Source organism: Lissotriton vulgaris, chromosome 11 (assembly GCF_964263255.1).
Source record: "Lissotriton vulgaris chromosome 11, aLisVul1.2, whole genome shotgun sequence".
Taxonomy (NCBI): Eukaryota; Metazoa; Chordata; class Amphibia; order Caudata; family Salamandridae; genus Lissotriton; species Lissotriton vulgaris.
The window spans coordinates 401,738,470-401,764,922 of record NC_141699.1 but is presented as its reverse complement, the minus strand read 5'-3'; the positions used below and the strand labels follow the sequence as shown (position 1 = coordinate 401,764,922).

General features: G+C 48.5%; 1 protein-coding gene across 1 annotated transcript in view; it reads right to left on the bottom strand.

Moving 5' to 3' along the window:
• Window positions 1-25,878, bottom strand: part of GCK (glucokinase) — a 461,673-nt gene extending 435,795 nt beyond the window's left edge. Inside the window, exon 1 of the mRNA XM_086943439.1 lies at window positions 25,486-25,878. Within this exon, the coding sequence (XP_086799565.1) occupies window positions 25,486-25,878 (393 nt within the window). The remainder of the gene's footprint in view (window positions 1-25,485) is intronic.
• Window positions 25,879-26,453: the final 575 nt, after the last annotated feature.

Here is a 26,453-nt window from a genome sequence, read left to right as displayed (position 1 = left end):
AAGCAGGATCACGAGCTTCCATGAGAAGTATGGAGGAGAAGAATGGAAAGGGTATGACATGGCTTTTAGAAAAGCGAAAAAGTTTAATGAAACACTGACTTGGGATTGTTTGAATACTGTATCGTGGCATGCGCAGCTCCTGCCGGGATCAGCGGGTGGTTCAGGGTCGAGCACAAATGGCTCCAGGGCCTTTACACAAAAACAGCCTCAGCCCTTTCGACCAAACTACGGGGGGATCTCAGCCCAGGTTGGGCGGGAACGGAAATAAGCAAGGAGTGTGTTGGGGTTTCAATAAGGGAACGTGTAGCAGGCGGCAAGGAACGTGTAGGTTCAGGCATGCGTGCTCTAGTTGTGGTAACACCTCACACCCCAAAACTAGCTGCCGATCCAGAGCCAATGGTGCCGGAGGTAAAGGGGGTACCAAGCAGGATTGATACGGCGCTGCGGAAGTCAACACCATCGCCCATAGATATCCTGGCTTTGACCCCGTGGCTCAACAAATACCCTGATCATGCGTCCGCCGGGATCCTGCGAGATGGCTTCTCATATGGCTTCAGGATCCCGGCGGGTGATTTTCGGGGGGCCCCCTCTTGTAAAAACCAACTGTCAGTTCAGCGCAACCCGGCGGTTGCCGCCAAAAAGATCGCCAAGGAGGTTGGTTTGGGGCGGGTTGCAGGACCTTTTGGTGAGAAACGATGTGATGCGCTCCGTGCGCATCATTTAAGAGTTGCACAGCCTTATACACGTTTGTGATTCACATTATTCACGTACTCAAAAAGTAATCAAAAGTAATCAAAAGTTTCAATCCATTTATTTATATTCTTTTCTGTTTTTGTCTCTCACATCAAAGGTACGAGATTCCATAATTTCATGTATCTTATTTGCTTTAGAATTGCCAATCCAGGCTTAATCACAAGCACGTTTAAGAAACTCGAATCCTACATTGACATTCAAATTCACCCAATGCATTTCGATCATATTTGATCTTCGTCAGGGGTATCTGTAATAGTTAATAAATATATGTCAACCAACCAAGATCGTCCATGTGCAGCAACAATAAATTAACAATTCTTTCTTGTTATATCCCCCTAACCTTCAAATAAAACATTGCAGTGCTACCAGAACAAATTTCATCGTCCATTGGTGTCCCCGTGTCTATCATCCCCAACCTCCGTTTCTCGACCCCACCCTGTTGCGCAATACCCCATAACCTAAAGTGTAAACACAATAATCTAATCCAACCTTGTCATCATTACATTGCTAACAACTAAACATAAATTACAAATGCTACCTCTGTGATTACCTCCCTTGGTTACAACTGGCTGAATCTGCTATTTAGGAACATTATATCCCTGGTTCTCACCTACCGTGATCCTATCACGTTATACACAGCATATCCTCCTCTTCTCTGTTCGAACACAATTAAAGTAAACTTGTCTCTCGTACTTATAACGTCACGTGTACCATTCCCAGCTGTAGTCAATTCATCTTACCTGATCCTGTGCTCCACCCCCAAAAAACTCTCCCATCAACCTACTACACTAACCAGAATCCCCTTTTCCCTGCTGATGTGCCTAATCTTACACCCTGTGTCTAAGTATACTCATAAACAACGAAACATCACAATAAAATGAATTAATCTGAGAAAATAAAACCAAAAATAAAATTAAAACATGTCCCCAAATGTCCAACTTGTAAGAGCTGCCCAAAATGCTTTGTTGACATGCTGGTGCTCTTTGACCTCCTTCACACCAGAAACATATTTCAACGGCCTTTGACGTGAGAAGATGTTCTTTTTCATGTACATACTTTTGTATTCCAATTGGGTGCTTACAGGGTCCGGAACGCGTCGGGGTAAACAAATCTCTGTAAATGTCCTGAAGCACACCCCTGCGTTTTACTATTGTACTCCACCATTGTTTTTGACTTTGTTTTTTATCAAGTTTGGCGTGCATGCACTCTGTTGCGCGCCATCCCGAATGCACCTGTATGAATACTGAGAAACGATGTGATGCGCTCCGTGCGCATCATTTAAGAGTTGCACAGCCTTATACACGTTTGTGATTCACATTATTCACGTACTCAAAAAGTAATCAAAAGTAATCAAAAGTTTCAATCCATTTATTTATATTGTTTTCTGTTTTTGTCTCTCACATCAAAGGTACGAGATTCCATAATTTCATGTATTTTATTTGCTTTAGAATTGCCAATCCAGTCTTAATCACAAGCAAGTTTAAGAAACACAATAATCTAAGGCCGTTGAAATATGTTTCTGGTGTGAAGGAGGTCAAAGAGCACCAGCATGTCAACAAAGCATTTTGGGCAGCACTTACAAGTTGGACATTTGGGGACATGTTTTAATTTTATTTTTGGTTTTATTTTCTCAGATTAATTCATTTTATTGTGATGTTTCGTTGTTTATGAGTATACTTAGACACAGGGTGTAAGATTAGGCACATCAGCAGGGAAAAGGGGATTCTGGTTAGTGTAGTAGGTTGACGGGAGAGTTTTTTGGGGGTGGAGCACAGGATCGGGTAAGATGAATTGACTACAGCTGGGAATGGTACACGTGACGTTATAAGCAGTTACGAGAGACAAGTTTACTTTAATCGTGTTCGAACAGAGAAGAGGAGGATTTGCTGTGTATAACGTGATAGGATCACCGTAGGTGAGAACCAGGGATATAATGTTCCTAAATAGCAGATTCAGCCAGTTGTAACCAAGGGAGGTAATCACAGAGGTAGCATTTGTAATTTATGTTTAGTTGTTAGCAATGTAATGATGACAAGGTTGGATTAGATTATTGTGTTTACACTTTAGGTTATGGGGTATTGCGCAACAGGGTGGGGTCGAGAAACAGAGGTTGGGGATGATAGACACGGGGACACCAATGGACGATGAAATTTGTTTTGGTAGCACTGCAATGTTTTATTTGAAGGTTAGGGGGATATAACAAGAAAGAATTGTTAATTTATTGTTGCTGCACATGGACGATCTTGGTTGGTTGACATATATTTATTAACTATTACAGATACCCCTGACGAAGACCAAATATGATCGAAATGCATTGGGTGAATTTGAATGTCAATGGAGGATTCGAGTTTCTTAAACGTGCTTGTGATTAAGCCTGGATTGGCAATTCTAAAGCAAATAAGATACATGAAATTATGGAATCTTGTACCTTTGATGTGAGAGACAAAAACAGAAAAGAATATAAATAAATGGATTGAAACTTTTGATTACTTTTGATTACTTTTTGAGTACGTGAATAATGTGAATCACAAACGTGTATAAGGCTGTGCAACTCTTAAATGATGCGCACGGAGCGCATCACATCGTTTCTCAGTATTCGTACAGGTGCATTCGGGATGGTGCACAACAGAGTGCATGCACGCCAAACTTGATAAAAAACGAAGTGAAAAACAATGGTGGAGTACAATAGTAAAATGCAGGGGTGTGCTTCAGGACATTTACAGAGGACCTTTTGGTGACCCACCAACGGCCGATTATGTGTGTTCCCCTTTAGGGGTAGTGCCTAAAAAGGACCCGGGGGAGTACAGGCTCATCCATAATTTGTCGGCACCAAAGGGGGCTTCCGTTAAGGAGGCAATTGATCCTGACATTTGCAGTGTAAAGTATGCATCTTTCGATGACGCAGTAGTAATGTTGAATCGCTTAGGCCCTGGTGCATTGTTAGCAAAATCGGATATTGAATCTGCATTTAGTTTGCTTCCGGTGCATCCCCAAGATCAGCACTTGCTGGGTTTTACGTTTCAGAGGAGATACTACATGGATATGTGCATGCCAATGGGTTGTTCAATTTCGTGTGCCTATTTTGAAATGTTTAGCTCGTTTCTGGAGTGGGTGTTCTCGAAGGCCACAGGGCACCAACATGTGATGCATTATCTTGATGACTTCTTGTTTCTCGGCCCAGCGGGCTCTTGGGACTGTGCACGGGCATTGCAGGATTTCTGCGTGCTCATGCGGGGTTTCGGGGTACCGTTGGTGCCAGGTAAGACGGTGGGGCCGACTACCTCACTGGAGTTTCTGGGCATCGAGCTAGACTCCGTGGAGGGGTGCTTCTACTTGCCGGAGGAGAAGATCGCCAAATTCAGGGCTTCCCTGTTGCAGTGTCTTTGGAACGAGAAAGTGACACTGCACCAATTACAGCAAACAGTGTTTCAGCTTAACTTTGTATTAAGGGTGATACCGATGGCTCGTCCTTTCTCACGATCCATTGCCCAGGCCATGGTGGGCCTCAAGGAAGGGCACCATCGCACAAGACTGTCGGCAGAGGTTCGCCAGGACATGCTCATTTGGCTGGCATTCCTGTCGGACTTCAACGGCCGAGTGGTCTGGAGCAAAGCCCCGGCCTCGTCGGCGGAAATAGGCTTATGGACCGACTCGGCGGGCAGCGCGGGGTTTGGCGCAATCCTCGGAAACCGTTGGTCGGCCCAAAGATGGCCAGCATGGTGGGAAACAAGCGGTTTGACGAGTAACATTGGCTTTCTAGCGCTCTTCCCCATCTGGGTGGCTCTATCGGCATGGCCGGAGGAATTCAGAGACCGCTCTGTGGTATTTTGGTCCGATAACATGACTGTGTTTGAGTGCATTAATCAGCAGGCAGCACGCTGCAAATGGATCTTGCGATTGTTGAAAGAAATTGTGTTGAAATGCTTGAGATTAAACGTACAATTCAGGGCTAAACATGTGCCGGGTGTACTGAATAATGCAGCTGATGCGCTCTCTCGTTTCAAAATGCAGGCTTCCAGGGATTGTTTACCCTCAGCCGAGCTAGTGGCAGCGCCATTTCCGGAAGCACTATGGCAAATCGGCGCCCCGGACTACAAAACCTCGTGGCAGCCAGTTTAGCGACCAGGACGAGGAAAGCTTATGAAGGGGCGTTCCGCTCGTACTGCACCTTTTTGGGCCCGGCCTGGGAGCATAGATGGGGGCAGGAGGGGTCCTTTACCCAATTTTTAGTGGCACTTCATGAGGAAGGCCGGTCGGCGGCAACCGCAAGACGGTATAAGGCCGCCATATCATTTATGGCTCAGCTCCATGGGTTTAGGGACCCGACGGACTCCTTTCTAGTCAGGAAGGCGCTGCGTGGCTGGAGGCGCTTAGAAGGGTGCAAAAAGGATAACAGGCACCCAATAGGTTTTGACAAGTTGACCTCCTTGCTGGCTAAACTGGAGGAGACATGCTCCTCACCTAGCGAGGTTGTACTATTCCGGGCAGCGTTTGCGTTGGCGTTCTATGGGGCCCTGCGGGTGAGCGAACTAGTGGCTGCCAACAAAAGAGATACGGAAGGGGGTCTGCGCAGGGATCACATGCAAGTAAGGAGGGATTCTCTGCTGATCACGATAGCCAGGTCAAAGACGGACCAGGAGGCCCAGGGGAATAGCATTGTGTTGCAGCGCGCTCCAGGTAGTCCCTGTTGTCCAGTGAGGCATGTTGAGGCCTACCTAAAACAAAGGTTGACAACATGGGGGGGGGCCTTGCTGCCACATACGGACGGCACCCCGTTGACAAAGTTTCAGTTTCAGAGGGTGCTGGCAATCACGATTGCAGCGCCGGCCTTGAACCCAAGTGAATTTGGGACACATTCATTCAGGATAGGGGCCGCTACAGAAGCTACGGCTCAAGGTCTGCAGGCAGACAATATTAAACAGTTAGGCCGCGGGTCTTCGAATTGTTTCAAGAGGTACGTGCGACAGCACATGTTGTAAGTTACTAAAGAAGTGCACTCTCGCTTGTTGTCTTTTGTTTGGATTACAGTTTCACGAGCCTGTGACGCAGGGCGGAAATTGGGACCGGCCCAGTGTCAGCTAACCACCACTTCAGGAACAAGGAATGGAAGATGTGTGGTCTGGGTCGTGGGCCACTCATACGTGAGGCGTGCCGGGGACATATTCAAGACAGGTGATGCGATCCACACATGTGAGGAATATGGGTTCAGGGTGTCCTTCCATGGGAAGGGCGGCCTGTGTATTGACCGACTGCAAAGTTTTGTGGAAGAATTACAGGGCGGCACAGGTCACCGCCCTCTGTAGTCATAGTGCACATTGGGGGCAATGACGTGGTAAGACTGGGCAGACGAGCTTTAGTTGAGCGCATACTTTCTGCAGTTAGTTGGTTAGCAAAGACGCTCCCGGGATGTACAATAGCTTGGTCCCACATGATCCCGAGGAGGGTATGGCGGGGTGGGTTGTCCACAACAGCGTTGAACCATTCGGTAAAGAGGGTCAACAATAAAATGGAGCAATTGTTTCGCTATGCTCATCTTCAAAGCATATCTCATGGGTGCATCTGGGGCGATCACTGTTATTCAGATGATGGGGTACAGCTGTCCAGGACGGGGAATGACTTGTTGATAGGAGACTTGATAGCTTGGTTAGTGGGATTGAGGAGACATGACCTACAGGAGGTTTGGGGGGGCCAGATAGTCGGTCAACTATCTGGCCTGTGGCGGTAAGGTCATGATCGGTGAGCAGTGATTTCAAGGTCCCTAGGGGGGGCGCCACCCATTATGAATGGGAGCGCCTGGGGGGAGGCGGCCATTGGCCCCTCCTACGGGGGGCGGCACCCATTACGGATGGGTCGCCCAGGGGGAGACGGCCATAGGCCCCTCCCAGGGGGAGACGGCTATATGCCCCTCCCCAGAATTTCCCGGGGGCCGGATATCCGCTACGGCGGAAGAGAGTGCGGGGAAAGGGGGGGAGTCCACGCTGTCCTTCTTACGGATACCCCGCACGGGAACTCGGACAACCGTAAGATGGCGTGAAAGGGGGCCCCCACGACAAGGGAAGTTACAGTTGGCTGCGAGGGCAAAGTCCTCGGCGCATGCGCCACTCACACGTGAGGGCGGGAATTTGGTGATAGGGATCTGACACCGGTTAAGACCTTGCCGTTGGCCCCTAACGTTAGGATGTACAAATTCGTACGCAATGCATTTGTCATGATGTTAGACTCGGTTAGGAAATCTTTGTATTAGAGATTTGTTAAGGTTAGCCTGAATACCTGTCTTCATCAAATGTAATGGAAGTTGAATTTGTACATGATACATAAAACGTTTTTTAATTTAAAGTTTTAAATTTTGTTTCATATTTTAGTAAATACGGCCGGGGTCGTGAGGCCCCCCTGCCTTCCAAATGTTCAAACTGTGTCTGTCTCCTCCCATTGGGATTGGTGGTGGAAGGGGTGGCGGGCATCCCGGCCCATATAACCAACTTCCTGTGTTGTTCGTTAGAACCTGAGAGAGCACCAAGTCGCGCCTCCCAATACATTAGGGAAAACTATAGCCAACCCATTGAAAACAAAATAAGAAGTAGCTCCGTCCGATGTCATGAGTCGCTAATCAGAATCACACAAAGTGTGATGGGGTAATGCTTGGAAATAGTCTACACCACTGGCAATCGCTCTGTGTAGCTTTCCAAAACATTGCTTTTCTCCCAATGTGCCACTCTAGACAGAGCCCTTCTTTGTGCAGAAAAGTACTGACCCTGCTCCTCAGAGGAACAGTCCATCCCAAACTACCAAGCGTTCCCCCCTCCACTCCCCCCAACAGGCATCACAAGCAACCAGACTGCTTTCAGCCTGATTGGATTTTACTGGCTGGATGCGTGTATAGCTCTTGTGTAGCACAAGGCTGTTTCAAAGCAGTGATGAAGGAAGAGGCAGTAGGAGATGGTAGGATGAGTCAGGAGAGGGAAGAGAAGCAAGAAACAGAAAAAACACATGATACTGCGAAGGAAGTAACAAGTGAAAGGTGAAAGGGTAGCAGGAGATATGTAAGGGAGAAGATAGGAAGAGGTGGCTCAGGATAGGCAAAGAGCAGGGGAGATGGAAAGAGCACATGAGAGACGGAAAAGGGAATAGGAGAGAGGTAACGGGACATGACTAAGGAGCTGGAGGAAAGAAGGCTAGAATAAGAGGAATTAATGGCAAAAGGTGAGATGCAAATATGGTGATGGGGTAGTGTGATGCCAGACAAAGAAAGTTCTTTGAAGTAGTTCTTTGTATTCTCCCCCCACCCCCACACACTCACTTTCTGCATACCAGTGCATCTTGCTCCCTTTCGCTCTCTATCTCACTAATAAATTCATTTTTTTCCTGGGGCTTCAATAGTAAGAGAGAGAGAAGAGAGGGTGGGAAATAAAGAAAGTTAGTGAACGAGTGAAAGGGAATATGAGCGAGGAAAAGAGAAAGAGAGACAAAAAAGAGAGAGAGTGGAGAAAGAAAGGGTAGAAGGGAAAGAGAGAGGACAGAGAAATGAGAGAGAGAGAGAAGAGGGAGAGATGGAGACAAGCGAGAAAGAAAAGAGAGAGGAAGAAAAGAGAGAGGGGAGGAGAGAAACTACGCATTTGTCCTTGGGACTTCTGTGGGCTTGCATGCTTCAGGGTTCAGAGCAGAGGCGCTCCCCATGGTGCTGAAGTTCACGGCGCCCTTCCAGTCTGAGATCGCCTGGTCTTCCAGAGCTGTGCTCCTGACCTTGGACCGCTTGAATGGTTGCTCTTGTGAAGTCCCGGTGCTCTTAACCGACAGGGTCAGGGTTGGTTATTGGCCCTTGTTGACTTTGCTCCTTTTATGAAACCGGACAGCTGACCAGTGCTGCCTCCACATTGCAGAGGTCGAAGGTCGGGTTAATGGGTTGTTAGTTTCTGAGTGATGCTACTCAGGCATGGCGCGAGTCATCAAAACTAGACTGATGGCCTTCCTTTACCTCGGCGAGCTTACCACGTGTCGTTCTCAGCACCAGCAGCATTACACAAGATGCCCCTGCCCAGTGACCTACACTGCCTTACCAACCTCACAGACACACCAGCAAAATGTGACTGCCTTTAACCCAGCCCTACCAATCTTTCAAAGTCATTGGCCTGCCACATCTCTGACTCTGCACTGTAACTACTGGCCTTCCAGAGGTGAGAATAAGATACAGTCCTTTTAGTGCTCTACTGGACATTCAGAGTTAAATATGACTTCATTTTTAGAGGTAAGCACAATAGACGGACTCGGTCCCAGCTCTACCAGACGTGTAGAGGCATGTAACTAACTAGTCACTTACTGTGCACCTGCCTTATTGGCAAAGCTTCACTTTCAGTCTGAACACCGCAGTGGAATGAAAACCGAGCAGCTGCCACACCATGAGAAACAGGGAGGTGTGCACACCAGTGTGTGCTTTCTAGGATTATATGACACATGCCAGCATCAGGGACAGGTACATGAGCTAGGACCTGAACAGGGTGCCTCCTCCCGTAGGGTCCTGCCTCCCGTAGGGTCCTGCCTCCCGTTCCCAGTAAAGTATAGATTGTACAGGTGTTCCAGAGTGTGCATCGAGTGGTGTAACTAGAGTACCATAACTGCATCAAAGTCAACACACAGGGACCAAAGAGTACAAAGGGTGCAGAGAGTGAAACAAGGGAGAAGAAATACATCCACTGTCAGGGCCGGTCCTAGGCATGGGCGGTACAGCTGCCCAGGGCCTCGCGCTCAGGGGGCCCCGCCGCCGGCCCCACGGAGTTGCCCGCAGAGCAGGCGGCCCGTCGGCCCGACATGAAATGCAAATGCGGTAAAAGCGCTGCGTGCACTCGCGCTCGCGCAGGCAGTAAGGCAGTTAGTGTCCAGTGGCGTAGCTAGGGGGGTGCGGGGGGCGGTCTGCCCCGGGCGGCACAATTTTTTAGGCGGCCGCGGGTGTGCTTCTGGCTGGCGCCGCAGAGGGACGTCACATCCTGTTGCTAGAGCGGGTCTAAGAAGTAGTTGTGGAGAAAAGCTAAAGTGGCAGGTGGCTAGTGGTTTGTGGGCACCGTTTGCGGGCGCCGCCGCAAATTTATTTAGTTATGGCACTTGCTTGCAGTCAGTGTTGCACTACCTGCTGCAGGCAGCTTGCACCAACCCTGCCCGTGCTGGCGCATGCTGTCACCGTTTTGTGTACCCCCAATTAATACCGGAGCCCAGCCGAGGGAGTCGAAGAGGGCAGGAGTTTGTAATCCAGTTGCAGCAGCTGTCAGGACTGTGCCCACTTGTATGCAAGACGGAGGTCTGGTCTCACGGGGCCCTGTTTTCCGGAGGTATGTAGGACAGCAATAATATCATGTCTTTTGGGCCTGGTTGAAACACGATATTTTCAGTGGTGCTTGTGCTAACAGCGTCGCTCATATCAAACTCTTTCTGCCGCGCATTAATTATGCCGTCTGAGATTCCTGTATTTTACTGAATATCCACGCGTTCACTTCTCGCGTATCCATGAGTCGTCATGTCTTGGTGGAGCTTGAGCTTCTGAAGGGGCAGAGGTCTTAGGTATATTCATTCATGCTATGGTGTTGATTGTATTAGACAAGGTTTCAGATTGCTATGTGTGGCAGTTTCACTTTCAGAATTTCATTGTGATTATGAGTGACATCATAGCTGCCAAGGTTACAGATTGCTATGTGTGACATTTTTATAATGTCAGTGTAATTATGAGTGACTTTCCAACTACTATGAGTGACACTTTCTCCCGAACAAAATCAAGCAATGTAAACGAGGGAAACATTAATATTAGGAAATTACACCCATTATAGCAACAAGAAACTCTAAGAATATGTTAAAATATCCAGAAAGCACCAGAAATGGAATGGCACACACATAGCTAGGGATCACAATTAGGCCGCAAAGTGTAATTTTTTATCAAAAAAGACACATTGAGCCATTTAATAAAAATCAATTTGCTGATTACAGTAAGGCGCCACCAGCTATTATTAACCTGTGGCTGAGAGTAAGTTGCGTGGCTATTTTAAGCACATAACATTACAGTACAATGAGGCATGATTGGGAGGGGGTTAGGACAAGCCTCAGGAGAAGATGCTGACTGAGCTGCACATAGCTCACTTTAGTAGGCAACAAAAATTATGTTTGTTGTGGTAGAAGAGATCCCTTCGATTATTTTTGGGACTTAATTTCCATGCAGTAACACTGCCCTTATGTTAGTGGATTCTGTGCAATATGTTACATTATATATATTTGTTTTTAGTTCATTGGCACTAGCGGTCCCGTTGCTTCCAGTGTACGAACAGTCACCTTGCTTTTGCCGTAAGTTTTTGGACTCTCAACTTGGCATCCTTGTTACAAGACATGATGCAACCCTGATTGTTTATTGGGTACCGGTACCACTATAGGCACTGCCAAGTCTGTCTGTAAATTCTTGGTTGCAAGCAGTTCTCTCACATTTACTTCGAGTTGATGAACTGTACATTCTTTTTTTACTGTGTAAATTTGAGGTCCAAGCTGACTCTAAATATGCTTCTCAAGTGGTAGAAGACGTTGTCTAGATTTAGGTTCCTAGGCTTTGCTATCTCTATTATTTAAGAGCAGCTGTCTTGGCTTTGCTTTCAGTTGATGGGTTCTGCACTTGATGTATTTATTGTACATGAAATGTCATTCCATGATGAATGGAAAGGGGCGACCAATCGGTCCCCCCGAACGTATGGTGGAGTACCCCGATCCCCCCGGGAAGCCAGTTTGGGCGGGAGGCGCGTCTCGGCTGGTATGCCCGAAGCGGCGTAGCCGGGGCGCGCTTTTTCCCGCCCAAGAGTGGGTTGTCCTAGACACCGAAGCCGTCCGCCACGCCCAGGGAGGCGGGAGGAGGCGGGTTCACGCCCGCCCAGAGAAGAATAAAAGGAGCCACAAGCCAAGGAAGCAGCCTCTTGTTCCTGTGCTCTGAAGCTGCACCTCCTCGCTGCACGTGAGCTCGAGACGGAACGAAGAGCCATTTTTGAACTTTGTAATTTCTCTCTTTTCTCTTCTAGCACTGCAAATCGTGTTCAAGATCTTTCACCTACGAGAAAATGCCGGGCAAGAGAGTCGCAAAGAAGGTCAGCACCGACCAGATGCTCCGGATGTTGGTGAAGGACATGGCGGAGATGAAGAGAAAAATGGCGGCCAGGGACGGTGCGGGAGGGCCAAATAGACCCAACCCGACGGAGGCCCCGGCCGGAAGAAGGAAGAGGGCCAGGAATGGGTCAAACGAGGACGAGGTCCCAGTTCCGGAGGCTCCCCCGGTGAGCCCTCCTAGACCAGCGGAGATCCCCGCGCCGGCTCCTGCCGAGGGCCAGGGGATCCCCGTTGTGGTTACCCCAGTGGACGAAGGGGACATGCCTCCGGAGTTGGCCGCCCAGTTGGCGGCATGGCTGGGTAATAGCAGCGGGCGTTCCGTGGCTCCAGGGGACACGGCTGAGGAGGCCAAGCAATTAATGAGGCAGTTGCGGCAGTCTCGAGAGGCCGCGAAACCTCCTTGTCCGTTTGTTTCCCCGCAGGCTCCAGTAGAGCAACCCGCAGCTGGCACGAGTTCGGCAGCAACGGAGGTTACAGCTTCTAGCCCAGGTAAGCAGCTAATACCGATTGCGGGGAAGGGGTCTGTACCCTCGAGAAGGGAGAAATTGGCTCAGCATATCCCGATGGAGGTCAAAGAACGGATATGGGCTGAGAAATACGTAAACATGTTCTCCTTACTAACTGACCATTATGAGATTGAGCATGTGAAAGTTCAGAATGAACTCATGCATCCGAGTGTTTGGCGCGCAAAAATGGCCGCCTTTAGAGTCGATGAGACGATAGGTAACTGGGGTAGAGCATTTGGCATATTCACTTCGATTATGGGGGAACGGAGACCTGATTTGTTGACCGAGTTACCTGTGTACCAGGCACGTATTATGGAATATTCTCGGACATATGTTGGCAATGAGTGGTTTTGTTATGACAATATTTTTCGTAAGGCTAAAGAGTTCGATACATGCCTGACGTGGGATTGTTACGACTCCATTTCTTGGCAAAAAATGGAAAAATCAGGCATGTTAAAGGCGCCATTGTTGGGGGGGGGCGGGGGTGAACTTTCCCGCCAACCATCCGGGGCGCCCTTTCGGACAGGGGCAAGTAATGAGCATCACCCAAGGCCGAACGGCACTACAGGTAAAAAAGGGGTATGCTGGAACTTTAACAGGGGAAAGTGTACGAGGCCCCAGGGGTCATGCAAGTTTAGACATGAATGTGGGGGGTGTGGACAGTCTTCGCATCCCGAGACCATGTGCAGAGCCAAAACGGGTGATAACGGTAGTAGGGCAAGCGCCAAACAGGTCTGACATAGTCCGAGGGGCGGCTTTACCCACACCGGTTGATACCATGGCAATGATTCCTTGGCTCGGCAAATACCCTGATCATGTCTCCGCTGGGGTGCTGCGAGACGGGTTTTCTTACGGTTTCCGCATCCCGGTGGGGAATTTTCAGGGTAAAGCACAGTGTAGGAACCAACTTTCGGTCCTGCATAATACGGCAGTGGTGCAAGCAAAGATTGGGAAAGAAGTAGCCCGGGGTCGGGTGGCAGGACCATTCAACACGCCACCAGTCCCTAATTTTGTTTGTTCGCCATTGGGAGTGGTCCCCAAGAAGGACCCGGGTGAGTTTAGACTGATACATAATTTGTCAGGCCCGAGGGATTTGTCAGTTAATGATGCAATAGACCCAGGGCTTTGTTCGGTGCGGTACGCATCCTTCGATGATGCAGTCGCCATGTTGAATCGCCTGGGGCCCGGAGCGCTGATGGCCAAATCTGACATTGAGTCCGCTTTCCGGTTGCTCCCGGTACACCCGGACGATCAGCGTCTCCTGGGCTTTATGTTTCAGGGGCGCTATTACATGGATAAATGTATGCCAATGGGCTGTTCCATATCGTGTGCTTATTTTGAAAAATTCAGTTGTTTTCTGCAATGGGCATTCACAAGGATTACGTGTTTTCAGCATGTCATGCATTATCTAGACGATTTCCTGTTTCTGGGGGCAGCCGGGGACACAGAATGTGCACAGGCTCTGAATGCATTTTGTGATTTGATGGGACAGTTTGGTGTGCCATTGGCGCCAGGTAAGACTGTGGGGCCCTCAACTTCGCTCGAGTTTCTTGGAATAGAGCTCGATTCCGAAGAAGGTTGCTTCCGCTTGCCAGAAGAAAAAGTGCGGAAATTCAGGGCTTCGCTTGAAGCATGTATTAGAGAAACTAAGGTGAACTTGCATCAATTGCAGCAGACTGTGGGACAGTTGAATTTTGCCCTTAGAATAATGCCAATGGCCCGCCCCTTTTCCCACTCGATTGCACAAGCCATGGTCGGTCTTAAAGAGGGGCATCACCGCACGAGGCTCTCGGCCGAGATTCGCCAGGACATGCGCATTTGGTTGGCATTCCTGGCGGACTTCAATGGTCGGGTTGTCTGGACGAAGCCGGCGGTGTCCTCCGAAGAGTTGGGGCTGTGGACAGATTCGGCGGGGAGTATAGGCTTTGGCGCCATCTTTGGCAATCACTGGTCGGCTCAAACGTGGCCGTCATGGTGGCACGAGTGTGGACTTACAAGTAATATTGCTTTTCTCGAACTGTTCCCTATTATAGTGGCTTTGAAAACATGGCCTGAGGGGTTTAGGGATCACTCTGTGGTGTTCTGGTCTGATAACATGACCGTGGTTGAGTGTATCAATAGTCAGGCAGCACGATGCAAGTGGATCCTGAGGTTGCTCAAGGAAATTGTTTTACTATGTATGCAATTGAACGTGCTCTTTAGAGCGAGGCATGTGCCAGGGGTACTGAATCAGGCTGCTGATGCGCTTTCTCGTTTCCGTATGCAGGCCTTCTGGGGTTTTCTGCCCACAGCGGACCCGGTGGCGGCACCATTTCCCGAAGCTCTCTGGTCTCTCGGTGCCCCGAACTACAAAACCTCGTGGGAGAGAGTTTAGCACCCAGGACAAGGAAGGCATATGAAGGGGCGTTCCGTTCCTATTGGTCCTTTTTGGGTTCTGCTAGGGGAGAGCTTTGGGGTCAGGAAGAATTTGTCATAAAGTTTTTACTGTCTCTATGCAGGGCAGGCAAATCGGTGGCCACGGCCCAGAGGCATCGGGCCGCCATTTCCTTCATGGCGCGGGCTCATGGTATCCAGGACCCTACAGCGTCTTTCGTGGTACAGAAAGCGCTGCGTGGGTGGCAACGCCTTGAGGGTCGCAGAGTAGACGAAAGGCACCCGATAGGTCTGGATAGGTTGGCCCTGTTACTGTCCGTACTCCCTGCTACATGTTCATCCCAGTCGGAGACAGTGTTATTCCGGGCCGCTTTTGCATTTGCATTTTATGGGGCTATGCGGGTAAGCGAACTGGTGGCAAAAAATAAGCAGGATACGGGGGGTGGACTGTGCCGAGAGCACATTCAAGTAAAGGGGGAGACGATGATTGTCTCGTTTGTCAGGTCCAAGACCGATCAAGGCGCGATCGGGGATAGTGTAGTAGTCCAGCGGATTCCCGGATCTCCCATGTGCCCGGTTGCATGCGTTGAGGAGTATTTGGCGCAGAGGGCGGCATCATGGGGAGGGACCTTGCTGAGGTATGCGGATGCCACCCCACTGACGAAGTTTCAGTTCCAGCGGGTGCTTGCAATGGCAATTTCGGCCGCGGGCCTGAACCCGGGCGAGTTTGGGACTCATTCCTTCCGGATAGGGGCTGCTACAGAGGCTACAGCCAGGGGTCTGAGTGTTGAAAAAGTGAAACGGTTGGGGCGTTGGTCCTCGAATTGTTACAAAAGGTATGTGCGGTTGCACATGTTGTGAAGCAGATATCATGTACTCACGCTTCTTGTTTTTGTTTGGTTACAGTTTCGCAAACCTACGAGGCGGGGCGGACTGTGCAGTCGGCCCGACACCTGGGAACCAGCGGTCAGAGATCACCGGCTGAGGAAAGAGTGGTGTGGGTCGTGGGCCACTCATACGTGAGGCGTGCCGGGGACGTATTCAAAGCAGGTGACATGATTCACACAGCTGGGGAATACGGGTACAGGGTGACCTTCTACGGAAGGGGCGGGCTCTGTATTGACCAGTTTCAACCTTTTCTTGAGGGTTTGTTAGGGCGGACAAGGTCACCGCCAGCTATAATCATAGTACATCTTGGGGGCAATGATTTGGTGACCACTGGTAGACGACTACTTCTCGAGGCGATACTATCCACAGTAAGTTGGTTGGCGAGGAGGGTTCCAGGGTGCACGATTGCATGGTCCCATATGATTCCACGAAAGGTGTGGCGGGGGGCTAATTCAGTGTCTGCTATAAATCATTCTGTGAAAAAGATTAATAACAAGCTTGGTAGACTGTTCCGTACCAGTACATTGCATTCGATTCCTCATGGTTGTATCAGGGGGGACAATATGTATCTAGAGGATGGGGTCCATTTGTCCCGGGTGGGGAATTCTTTACTCATAGGAGACCTCGTAACCTGGTTAAGGAGTTTGCAACATGACCTTTAGGTAGGAGTTTTGTGGGGGGTCCGGATAGCCGGTCAACTATCCAGCCTGTGGCGGTAAGGTCATGATCGGTGAGCAGTCATTGGAAGATCCCTAGGGGGGGGCGTCACCCATTACGGATGGGAGCGCCCGGGGGGAGGTGGCCATTGGCCCCTCAACGGGGAGGCGGTCCCTTCTAAAGGACGGGACGCCTAAAGGAAAGGGAAGGCGGTCAAGGCCCCTCCCTGGATAGGAGGGGCTACGGGCCCCTCCTGGGAATTTCCCGGGGCCAGGACATCTGCGACGGCAGATGTGGTAAGTTGTGTAGGGTGGGGAGGGGGGTCTTTGCTACCTTCTAGACACCTCACACGAGTCCTCGGACGACCACGTACATGGCGTTGAGTTAACAGGGGCCCCCGTCAAGACAAGGGAAATTGGTATGGCACACGAGGTGCAGTCCTCTGTGCGGCCGCCCCTCACAAGTGAGGGGGGAGTTCTGGTTTAGGGATCTGACACCGGTTACGACCTTGCCGTTGGCCCTTAACGTTAGGATGTACAATTTCAATTTGAAATGCATTTTTGTAAGGATGTTAGTATCGGCTAGGAGAACCTTTGTATTAGATATATGTTAAGGTTAGCCAAACATCGTAATGTGGATATGAAATTGTACATGATATGAAACTGTTATTTTAATGTTTTGATTTTGTTTCATATTTTAATAAATACGGCCGGGAAGGGTAACTCCCTTCCCGCCTTCCAAAAGTTCAAGAACTGTTTCCGGTTTCGCAATTCTTGGGGATTGTGTTGAGAGGGGGTGGCGGGTATCTCAGCCATATGGAAAGGGGCGACCAATCGGTCCCCCCGAACGTATGGTGGAGTACCCCGATCCCCCCGGGAAGCCAGTTTGGGCGGGAGGCGCGTCTCGGCTGGTATGCCCGAAGCGGCGTAGCCGGGGCGCGCTTTTTCCCGCCCAAGAGTGGGTTGTCCTAGACACCGAAGCCGTCCGCCACGCCCAGGGAGGCGGGAGGAGGCGGGTTCACGCCCGCCCAGAGAAGAATAAAAGGAGCCACAAGCCAAGGAAGCAGCCTCTTGTTCCTGTGCTCTGAAGCTGCACCTCCTCGCTGCACGTGAGCTCGAGACGGAACGAAGAGCCATTTTTGAACCCACCCACCATCCCCTGAAGACAGCAAGTTGTTGTGGTATAAAGTTCGTTTTTACGTAGTAGTTTTTCTTGCAGGTTGTTTCTGAATAAAGTTTATGATTCGGTTGCAATAAAGTGGATAACTCTGTGCGGTATGCTTTATTAAAGACTTTCATCAGAGTGATTAGTAATGTTTTAGATGTTTTAGGTTGAGACATGATCTGTTTTAAGTAGGAATGTCTCTTGCTTTTCAGTCATTAATCTTGTCGTATTTATGGTTTGGTCGGGCGGTAAGGTCATGATCGGTGAGCAGTCATTGGAAGATCCCTAGGGGGGGGCGTCACCCATTACGGATGGGAGCGCCCGGGGGGAGGTGGCCATTGGCCCCTCAACGGGGAGGCGGTCCCTTCTAAAGGACGGGACGCCTAAAGGAAAGGGAAGGCGGTCAAGGCCCCTCCCTGGATAGGAGGGGCTACGGGCCCCTCCTGGGAATTTCCCGGGGCCAGGACATCTGCGACGGCAGATGTGGTAAGTTGTGTAGGGTGGGGAGGGGGGTCTACGCTACCTTCTAGACACCTCACACGAGTCCTCGGACGACCACGTACATGGCGTCGAGTTAACATGGGCCCCCGTCAAGACAAGGGAAATTGGTATGGCACACGAGGTGCAGTCCTATGTGCGGCCGCCCCTCACAAGTGAGGGGGGAGTTCTGGTTTAGGGATCTGACACCGGTTACGACCTTGCCGTTGGCCCTTAACGTTAGGATGTACAATTTCAATTTGAAATGCATTTTTGTAAGGATGTTAGTATCGGCTAGGAGAACCTTTGTATTAGATATATGTTAAGGTTAGCCAAACATCGTAATGTGGATATGAAATTGTACATGATATGAAACTGTTATTTTAATGTTTTGATTTTGTTTCATATTTTAATAAATACGGCCGGGAAGGGTAACTCCCTTCCCGCCTTCCAAAAGTTCAAGAACTGTTTCCGGTTTCGCAATTCTTGGGGATTGTGTTGAGAGGGGGTGGCGGGTATCTCAGCCATATTTATTATGGCTTGCTGCAAGTGATGTGTCTGATGATGTACAGTGTCATTTCACGTTGGCGCTGAGTTAAAGGGCACCGCGGAAGAAGTCTCTTAGGGGAGCAGATGCCACCCCGCACAGGAGAGTGTGGGAGAAGCTATGAAGTCAGTTTACTATCTGGAAGTTGGAACTGTCACTGTCACTGAACTACTTGAAAGTGCCTCATGTATATTTGCTCACCTGTTTTCCATCCCCTCTACTTTTTGTCCATATTCACATTAGTTTGCTTCAGTGATGCCAAATAACTAAGATCAAAAGTCCTGCGAAGTCACTTTCTGTGATGTCACTTCTTGCGACGCAATATGCAATTAGAGGGGCCTCACATCTTTCCTTTCGCCCGGGGCCTCAAAAGGCCTAGGACCGGCACTGTCCACTGTAAAAGTGCAGCAGAAAATGTACACAACACACAACCCACCTACATGCCTATCTGGAGGAAGAACCCCGCGCTGGGGATGAAAGCACAGGCCAGGCAGAACCTGGGAATATACAATTTCTCAAGGTTGAACGGATCTCGGGAAAGAGATTTAGCAAAATGCTCTGAAAAAAAGTCAAATTCTAAATTCGGTGTAAGCGGCACATTTTCTGCCTCCACGATCGGTGCGTCTTTTGCTGTGTGTAATGCATGTTGGTTGGTGTGTGCATGGCAAGCTGGACCACCTACACATTGCCTCTTCGTGCTGTACATCCTTCACCCAAATATACAGCTCAACACATGTCGCTTCCTCCCATGATTCGCACAGGCCACTAACTTACAGTGGACGCAAGAGAAGGAAGGAGTACTTCACTTTCATCCGCTCCTTCCTCGAAGCATGTTACTTCATCTACTTCACTAGTCAGGCAACTTCCTAGACCCTCCACCTACCTAATCACCTTCAAACCCCACACTTACTGCATCTTTTCCCTACCTCGCAACCAACAGTCTGAATCGTACATCTACACTACATCTGCGTCTTACATCCTCACCGCAGCTGCATTCTAAACCACCACCTTACACCTACACCAGTCTACACCAAATATGCCCTTAACCACCATTTACCGCCCTCTTCACACCAACTACACGACATACACGATCCTCACTCCACTCCTACCAACTACAACCAGCCACAGAACACCACCCCACCACATACATCCTATATTACTGAAAACCCCAACATATTATCTATAGTCTACACCAGCGTTTCCCAAAGTGTGGTCCGCGGACCCCCAGGGGTCCGTGACACATTCCCAGGGGGTCCGCAGGACTTGAGTGCCTAATGTCGGTAAAAAAACAAAAGGCTTATGAGGTGTGAATGTACTTGGCGCCGGGCAGCATGACTACAATACAATCTGGCCCCCAGGCGCACAGTGCAGAAGAGAGGTGTGAATGTTGCTGGCGCCTGGGGCCTGGGCGGCAAGACAGCAGTGAAATCTGGCCAATCACCCTTCAGCTATAGGTGCAAGCTGAAGGGTGATTGCCCTTATATTGTGTTATTATTTACTTCTGCCCATCACCTGACGTCGAGCTCGCACAGGAGTGCGTGCGTTTCCTGTTCTGTTTGTGACCAGGCCCAGGGCATTTTGCTATCTGTCCCCATTTGCCCTGAAAGCAGCTGCGTGGCGAGATAGAAGAGCATTGGAGGCTGGAACTGCATGTAAGTGTTTAATTTGTGTGTGCGTGTTTGTGTGGGTATATTTGAAAGCAGTCCAAACTCTGTGACACATCTACTCAGGACTACAGCATACCAGATAAGTAATTATATTTGTAAATAAGTGCACTTGTTACAACTGCCCCGAAGTTAAAATGATTCGTGCATTTTAATCTTTTCCTTTCCTTTTGCTGACTGCAAAAGCTTCTTAAACCATACCCAGTAGTGACTGTATATTTCCAGGTACAATCTTCTTTACTGATGACCCATCCCCTTTACTTCTTGTCTTTTCATCTGCTGCACACTTGACTATGAATTAATATATTGAAGGCCTAGGATGTCATGGCTTCAGGATTGATGCGCTGTAGCAGTTTCCAAAGACAACCACTTTCTTAACATTCCTCAGTTTGATTCAGCTGAGAGTCAGAGTCAGAGGTTAAGAATAGCACTTTCGTAAACGTTGTGCTGGGGACTTCCCTGTGCCCTAATTTAATTTTAAAAGTGTTCTATATCGCGAGCGCCTTACATACCTGCTCTCTCTTTAAAAAGTGCAACAGTCAGTAATAGGACTGAGAGCAAGCCTGTGGAACAAGATGCTCACACCACACGTGGGAAAGCGTGACATCTCCCAAGTGTCCCCGGTGCAGTACCCGGGAGCGACACTAAACGTGCCCACAGAATATGAGTTAATGTTCATTATTGCATATTTACACGTGGGTGTATCATGAAGAAAAAACACGAGCGCGGTGAGAAGCATCAAGTCTGTAATAAGAGTGACATTCAACAACTATGAACACCGTTCTGTCTCACTATCTGCGGGTTTCCCTACAGGCCAGTCTGACACACGCAGCATAAGAATCATTTAAACAAGCATTTACAATGCAATAGGTCTCGCATTAGGAAATTGTGAGCTATTGGTATTGTAAATGACACATTTTTTTAATATGTGTTGGCTTTGAAAATATATAAATTAATAGCATTGTTATTCAGAAGGCCAATAGCTTACACTTTCCTAATGAGAGTCCTATTGGCTATGGCAATGCTTGTTGGTAGCAAGCAAGGACAGTGCTGTTGTGGTGCTGAGTGATGATGTGGTTGGGCTGAGTGATGTGGTGGTGTATTAAAGTGATGTGGTGGTGTCCCTGAGTGATGTGGTGGTGTCCCCGAGTGGTGTGGCGGTGTCCCCGAGTGGTGTGGCGGTGTCCCCGAGTGGTGTGGCGGTGTCCCCGAGTGATGTGGCGGTGTCCCCGAGTGGTGTGGCGGTGTCCCCGAGTGATGTGGCGGTGTCCCCGAGTGATGTGGTGGTGTCCCCGAGTGATGTGGTGGTGTCCCCGAGTGATGTGGTGGTGTCCCCGAGTGATGTGGTGGTGTCCCCGAGTGATGTGGTGGTGTGCCTGAGTGATGTGGTGGTGTCCCCGAGTGATGTGGTGGTGTCCCCGAGTGATGTGGTGTTGTCCCCGAGTGATGTGGTGGTGTCCCCGAGTGATGTGGTGGTGTCCCCGAGTGCGACCCATTTTTTTTAAAACAAATACATTGGCAGTCAGTTTATATGCATGAACTTGCGGATTATCTTGCCCAAAGAGCACTGAAGAGAGTGCAAAACCAATGTGGCGACGGTCAGATCTTCGCATTACCAAATTAACACACACTGTAAATAATAAAAGCTTTAGTAATGCAAGTATTTGTTTGGTGTGTACTTGTTTGTGTATTTTTTGCAAATTACTGTTTTTTTTTTTTTTATTGAAATTGTACAAACTGCTTGGGGGTCCCCGGCTTCCAGTAGTGATTCAGTGGGGGTCCTCAGGAGTCAAAAGTTTGGGAACCACTGGTCTACACCAACCAACTCTATACCAGTTACATCCTGCACCAGGTTTTACATCACCTGTACCACTAAATCACCATCACCTATATTTGTGTCACATCACAGTGTTTTCCCCATACCACGACCTATACTCTAACCGCCTATACATATTCATGTTCATATACATGTGGTTTCTTCCGTTTCAACCCCTGTGTCGGATGTATGACGTTACAACGCGAACTTTTACAACGCAGACCGTTACAACGCAATTTTTACAACGCAGATACATTTACAACGCATACCTTTACAACGCAAGACATTACATAGCAGATGCTATTACAATGCATGGCATTACAACGTAAGTATAGGTAAGTATATTATTTTATTTAAAAATGTAATTTAATAAAATTTAATTAATTAAATAAATTAAATTATTTTAAAATAATTAATTTGTACTTATATATATATTTTTTTAAAAGTTTATTTTTAAAAGAACTATTATTATTAAAGACCTATAATTAATAAATAAAATTAATCAAAATAATTTTTTTTAATAATTTTAAATTATTTATTTAAAAACTGAACCCTAAAAATACCCCTGTACCCCAAAACCCAAACCCAACCCTAAAACCTAAAAATACCCCTGTACCCCAAAACCCAAACCCAGAACTGAACCCTAAAAATACCCCTGAACCCCAAAACCCAACCCCAACCCTGAACCCTAATACCCCTATACCCCAAAATCCAAACCCAACCCTGAACCCTAAAAATACCCCTGTACCCCAAAACACAAAACCCAACCCTGAACCCTAAAAATACCCCTGTACCCCAAAACACAAAACCCAACCCTGAACCCTAAAAATACCCCTGTACCCCAAAACCCAAACCCAGCCCTAAAACCTAAAAATACCCCTGTACCCCAAAACCCAAACCCAGCCCTAAAACCTAAAAATACCCCTGTACCCCAAAACCTAAACCCAGCCCTAAAACCTAAAAATACCCCTGTACCCCAAAACCCAAACCCAGCCCTGAACCCTAAAAATACCCCTGTACCCCAAAAACCAAACTATATATATAAAATTACTTTAATTAAATTATTTTATTAATTTTAAATATTTTAGTAATTTAAAAAAGGTAAAATAAAATAAATTACTTACCTATACTTACGTTGTAATGGCATGCGTTGTAATAGCATCTGCTATGTAATGTCATGCGTTGTAAAGCCATGCGTTGTAAAGGAACCTGTGTTGTAATGGTGTGCGTTGTAACGGTGTGCGTTGTAAAAGTTGTGTTGTAACAGTGGTTTCTCCCTGTGTCACCACCACACCTATGCCACCACCTACAGCCTACACAACCACTTACACCTCTTTCAACCGCACCTACACCCAAACCTCCACCTTACATACCTACCTATCTACACCATGCATAACCACATACATCATCACCATCATCTTACACCGACAGGGCACCTCTATGCTCTAACCCTAACTTTCTAATCTACAGTACACACAACCGATAAGCCCCGTACCACTATACCTTACACTGTTACCTACACTATCCCACACTACCTACTCCGCCTACTTGAACCTTAACCCTACATCCAAAACATTACCCCGTCATCTGCACCCTACATCATCTATATTTGCCGTTTACACTAATGACGGACACATCAACATGGGAAAAGCGCATATAGGGCAATTCTTCCTATTTAAGAGTCCCAATTTGTGCCCTAGGTGCACAAGAAGAGCTGTGCCTGTCTTCCATCCCATAATGCCAAGCGCTACAGGGCAGTATTGACATGCACTGGATGTCCTTTATGTTGGTAGGCGTAAGAAAAAAGCAGTAGCAAGCCTTGTGAGTGGTACACTGGCAGAGCTGTGCCTTACTTCCTCTGATGGTAAAACAGGGGTTGGTCCAGGACAGCAGTAAATTACATTGGCAGACATGTTTGTGGGATTAGTCCCCAAGTGCTTCATTTGTGCCGGTGGTTGGAAGTGATGGGCACCGGAGTTCATGTTTGTGAAAGAGGAGTTGTTTCATCATCAGATTTTGAACCAAAGAAAGATAAAGAGAAAAGAAGGGGGAAGAAAAAGATAGGGAAACATTGACAAAGTGAGACAACCAGGATGAAGAGAACAACCTGCAGGTGTAAGATAAAGTCAGACTGTAGGTGTTAAGTTATTGAATCACACTTGAACGTAGATTCAAATTGGATTTATTCTTATATAAGCAAGCAGGTACTCAGCCTGACTGGTAGCTGGCTTCTCATCAAATGCCTCACAAAGAACACAAACCTTGCGTTCCATATTCTATGGAACGTGTGCAAGCAATCCATATTAAACACATCCCCTTCGGAACATAATTAAAAAAAAATTAACTATACATGTCATCCCCATCCCCCTTTTTTTTATAACTGTATATGAGAAACACGAAAAAAATAAACCTGTAAAAGAAGATGAATACATCACACAGAATCATATTACAATGGAAAACTTTCAGAAATATAATCTGCCAATCATACTGGAGGTCTTTTCTCATGTTTAGAGTTTCTAAAAAGAATATTCGAATCATCTTGAGTGGTAACTCCTGGTGTTCCAGGAACAGCGATACTGGAATTATCCAAAACAACCTCTTGAGAATTGAGTGACGTCAGGATTAACATTAGAAGAATTATTGCACAACAAATCATCAAAATCATATAAATACGAAGATTTGTTAGGGGATTCTGAAGGTGCTGAACATTTTGCAACTCTTTTAAGGTTCCACGCCCTTCCATCACTGAGACGTACAGCATTGTTCAAAATTTCCACAACCTGTATGTACCTACAGAAATGCAATGTCCAACAGAAAATCCCTCCGTGCCAAAAAAAACAAAACTATGAGGTGTCCAGATCCTATCCTCCTCGCCATTTGTTAAGTTAATGAATCACACTTGAACGTAGATTCAAATTGGATTTGTTCTTATATAAGCAAGCAGGTATGCAGCCTGACTGGTAGCTGGCTACTCATCAAATGCCCCACAAAGAACACAATTCTCGCGTTCCATATGGAACGCGTGCAAGCAATGCATATTAAAAGTACAAATACACAACGCTTTCCCCGTGAGATGTTCCCTCCTGGGTATCTCCAAGGCATCCCCGGCGTTTGTGGGGGGCGGCCTGTTGTGGAGATGAGGCAAGCTAACTAATGCCCAGAGTTGCCAGTGTGATCCCTGGTTAGAGTAGGCACCGAGGCGAGAATTATCGAGTCCGCTGACCCTGGTTCACGACCCTGCCGTGTCGGGGATTGAACCCTGGTCCCAGGCCGTTCTCTGCTTCCGGGTCTGCCGCCTCTAACCAGTGAGCCACACCACTCCACATGCAGGAATCGCCAAGTCCTAAGAAAACTTTAGGCCCTGTACTTTTTTTCCCCAACTGGGCCTTTCTTTCCACGGCACTTCTTACCTTCTGCATCCTGGACACCACTCCACATGCAGGAATCGCCAAGTCCTAAGAAAACTTTAGGCCCTGTACTTTTTTTCCCCAACTGGGCCTTTCTTTCCACGGCACTTCTTACCTTCTGCATCCTGGAGGCGTCCATCCTGCTTCTGTTATCCAGCATGAGGGCAGCCTGGGTTCCTTGGAAAGAGCCGTCAAATGTAACCGGCAAAAAAAGACAGCGGGGCGAGCTGCTGGGCTTGCCTTCCTGGCTCCCGGGTGTGGGCACCTGCCGTCCGCTGGGATGGAGCTCCTGCCCCCTCGGTCTCCACCTCTTTTCAGTGAAAAGGCTGCTGGCAGGTGATACGGGCGCGCTCCTTTTCTTGCCCGCTCCAGACGCCCGCTTAGGAGTTACGGGAAGATAGGAACTGCCCACCAGCTCGGCCTGCTGCTCCCCGGTCTCTGGAAGCTTCTGCACTCCTGCTCTCCACAAGTGTCTACAGCGAGGCCCTTGACCCGGTCGGTTAAGCATTAGCTGTCAGTTGACTTGTCCACTTACTGCTCGCTGTTCTACAGCCCCGGTTGCTGACACGGCTGGCCTCCAAGGGGCTGAATGTTCAAGCTCAGGTGGGCCTTCCTGGTAAGACTGAAACGGGTGTCACCAGCTTATTCCTGCAATCCCTGCACCGTCCTGTCAGCCCTCGCCCCTCGGTGTCTCCTAAGGCCCCTCCGGCAATGACGCCGGCTCCTTCCCGCCATTAGTGCCCTCATGCGGAAGGGCAGGGCCATAACAGCCGCGATCTCCTGGCGAGCTCGGCAACCGCTCCTAACTCTACGCTGTATTTGCACCGGGTCCACCTTGTCGTCGAGGCAACCCCATCGGCCCTCGACGTCATAAAAAGCCGTGTCCAATCTGTTGCGGTCGAGCGAACGAGAAAACAGGTGCCCTGTCGGGCAAAGGTAAGCACGGGTGTCTGTGGGAGGGCATTCACAAGAAGTGAGTGGGCCTGCAAGGTGGCCGCGCGTTCTGCTTTCCACTCCAAGGGCCCTTAGAGTCCCAAAAAACTGGTTACCATTGGTCCGCAGAGACTCCAGCATACCTGTCAA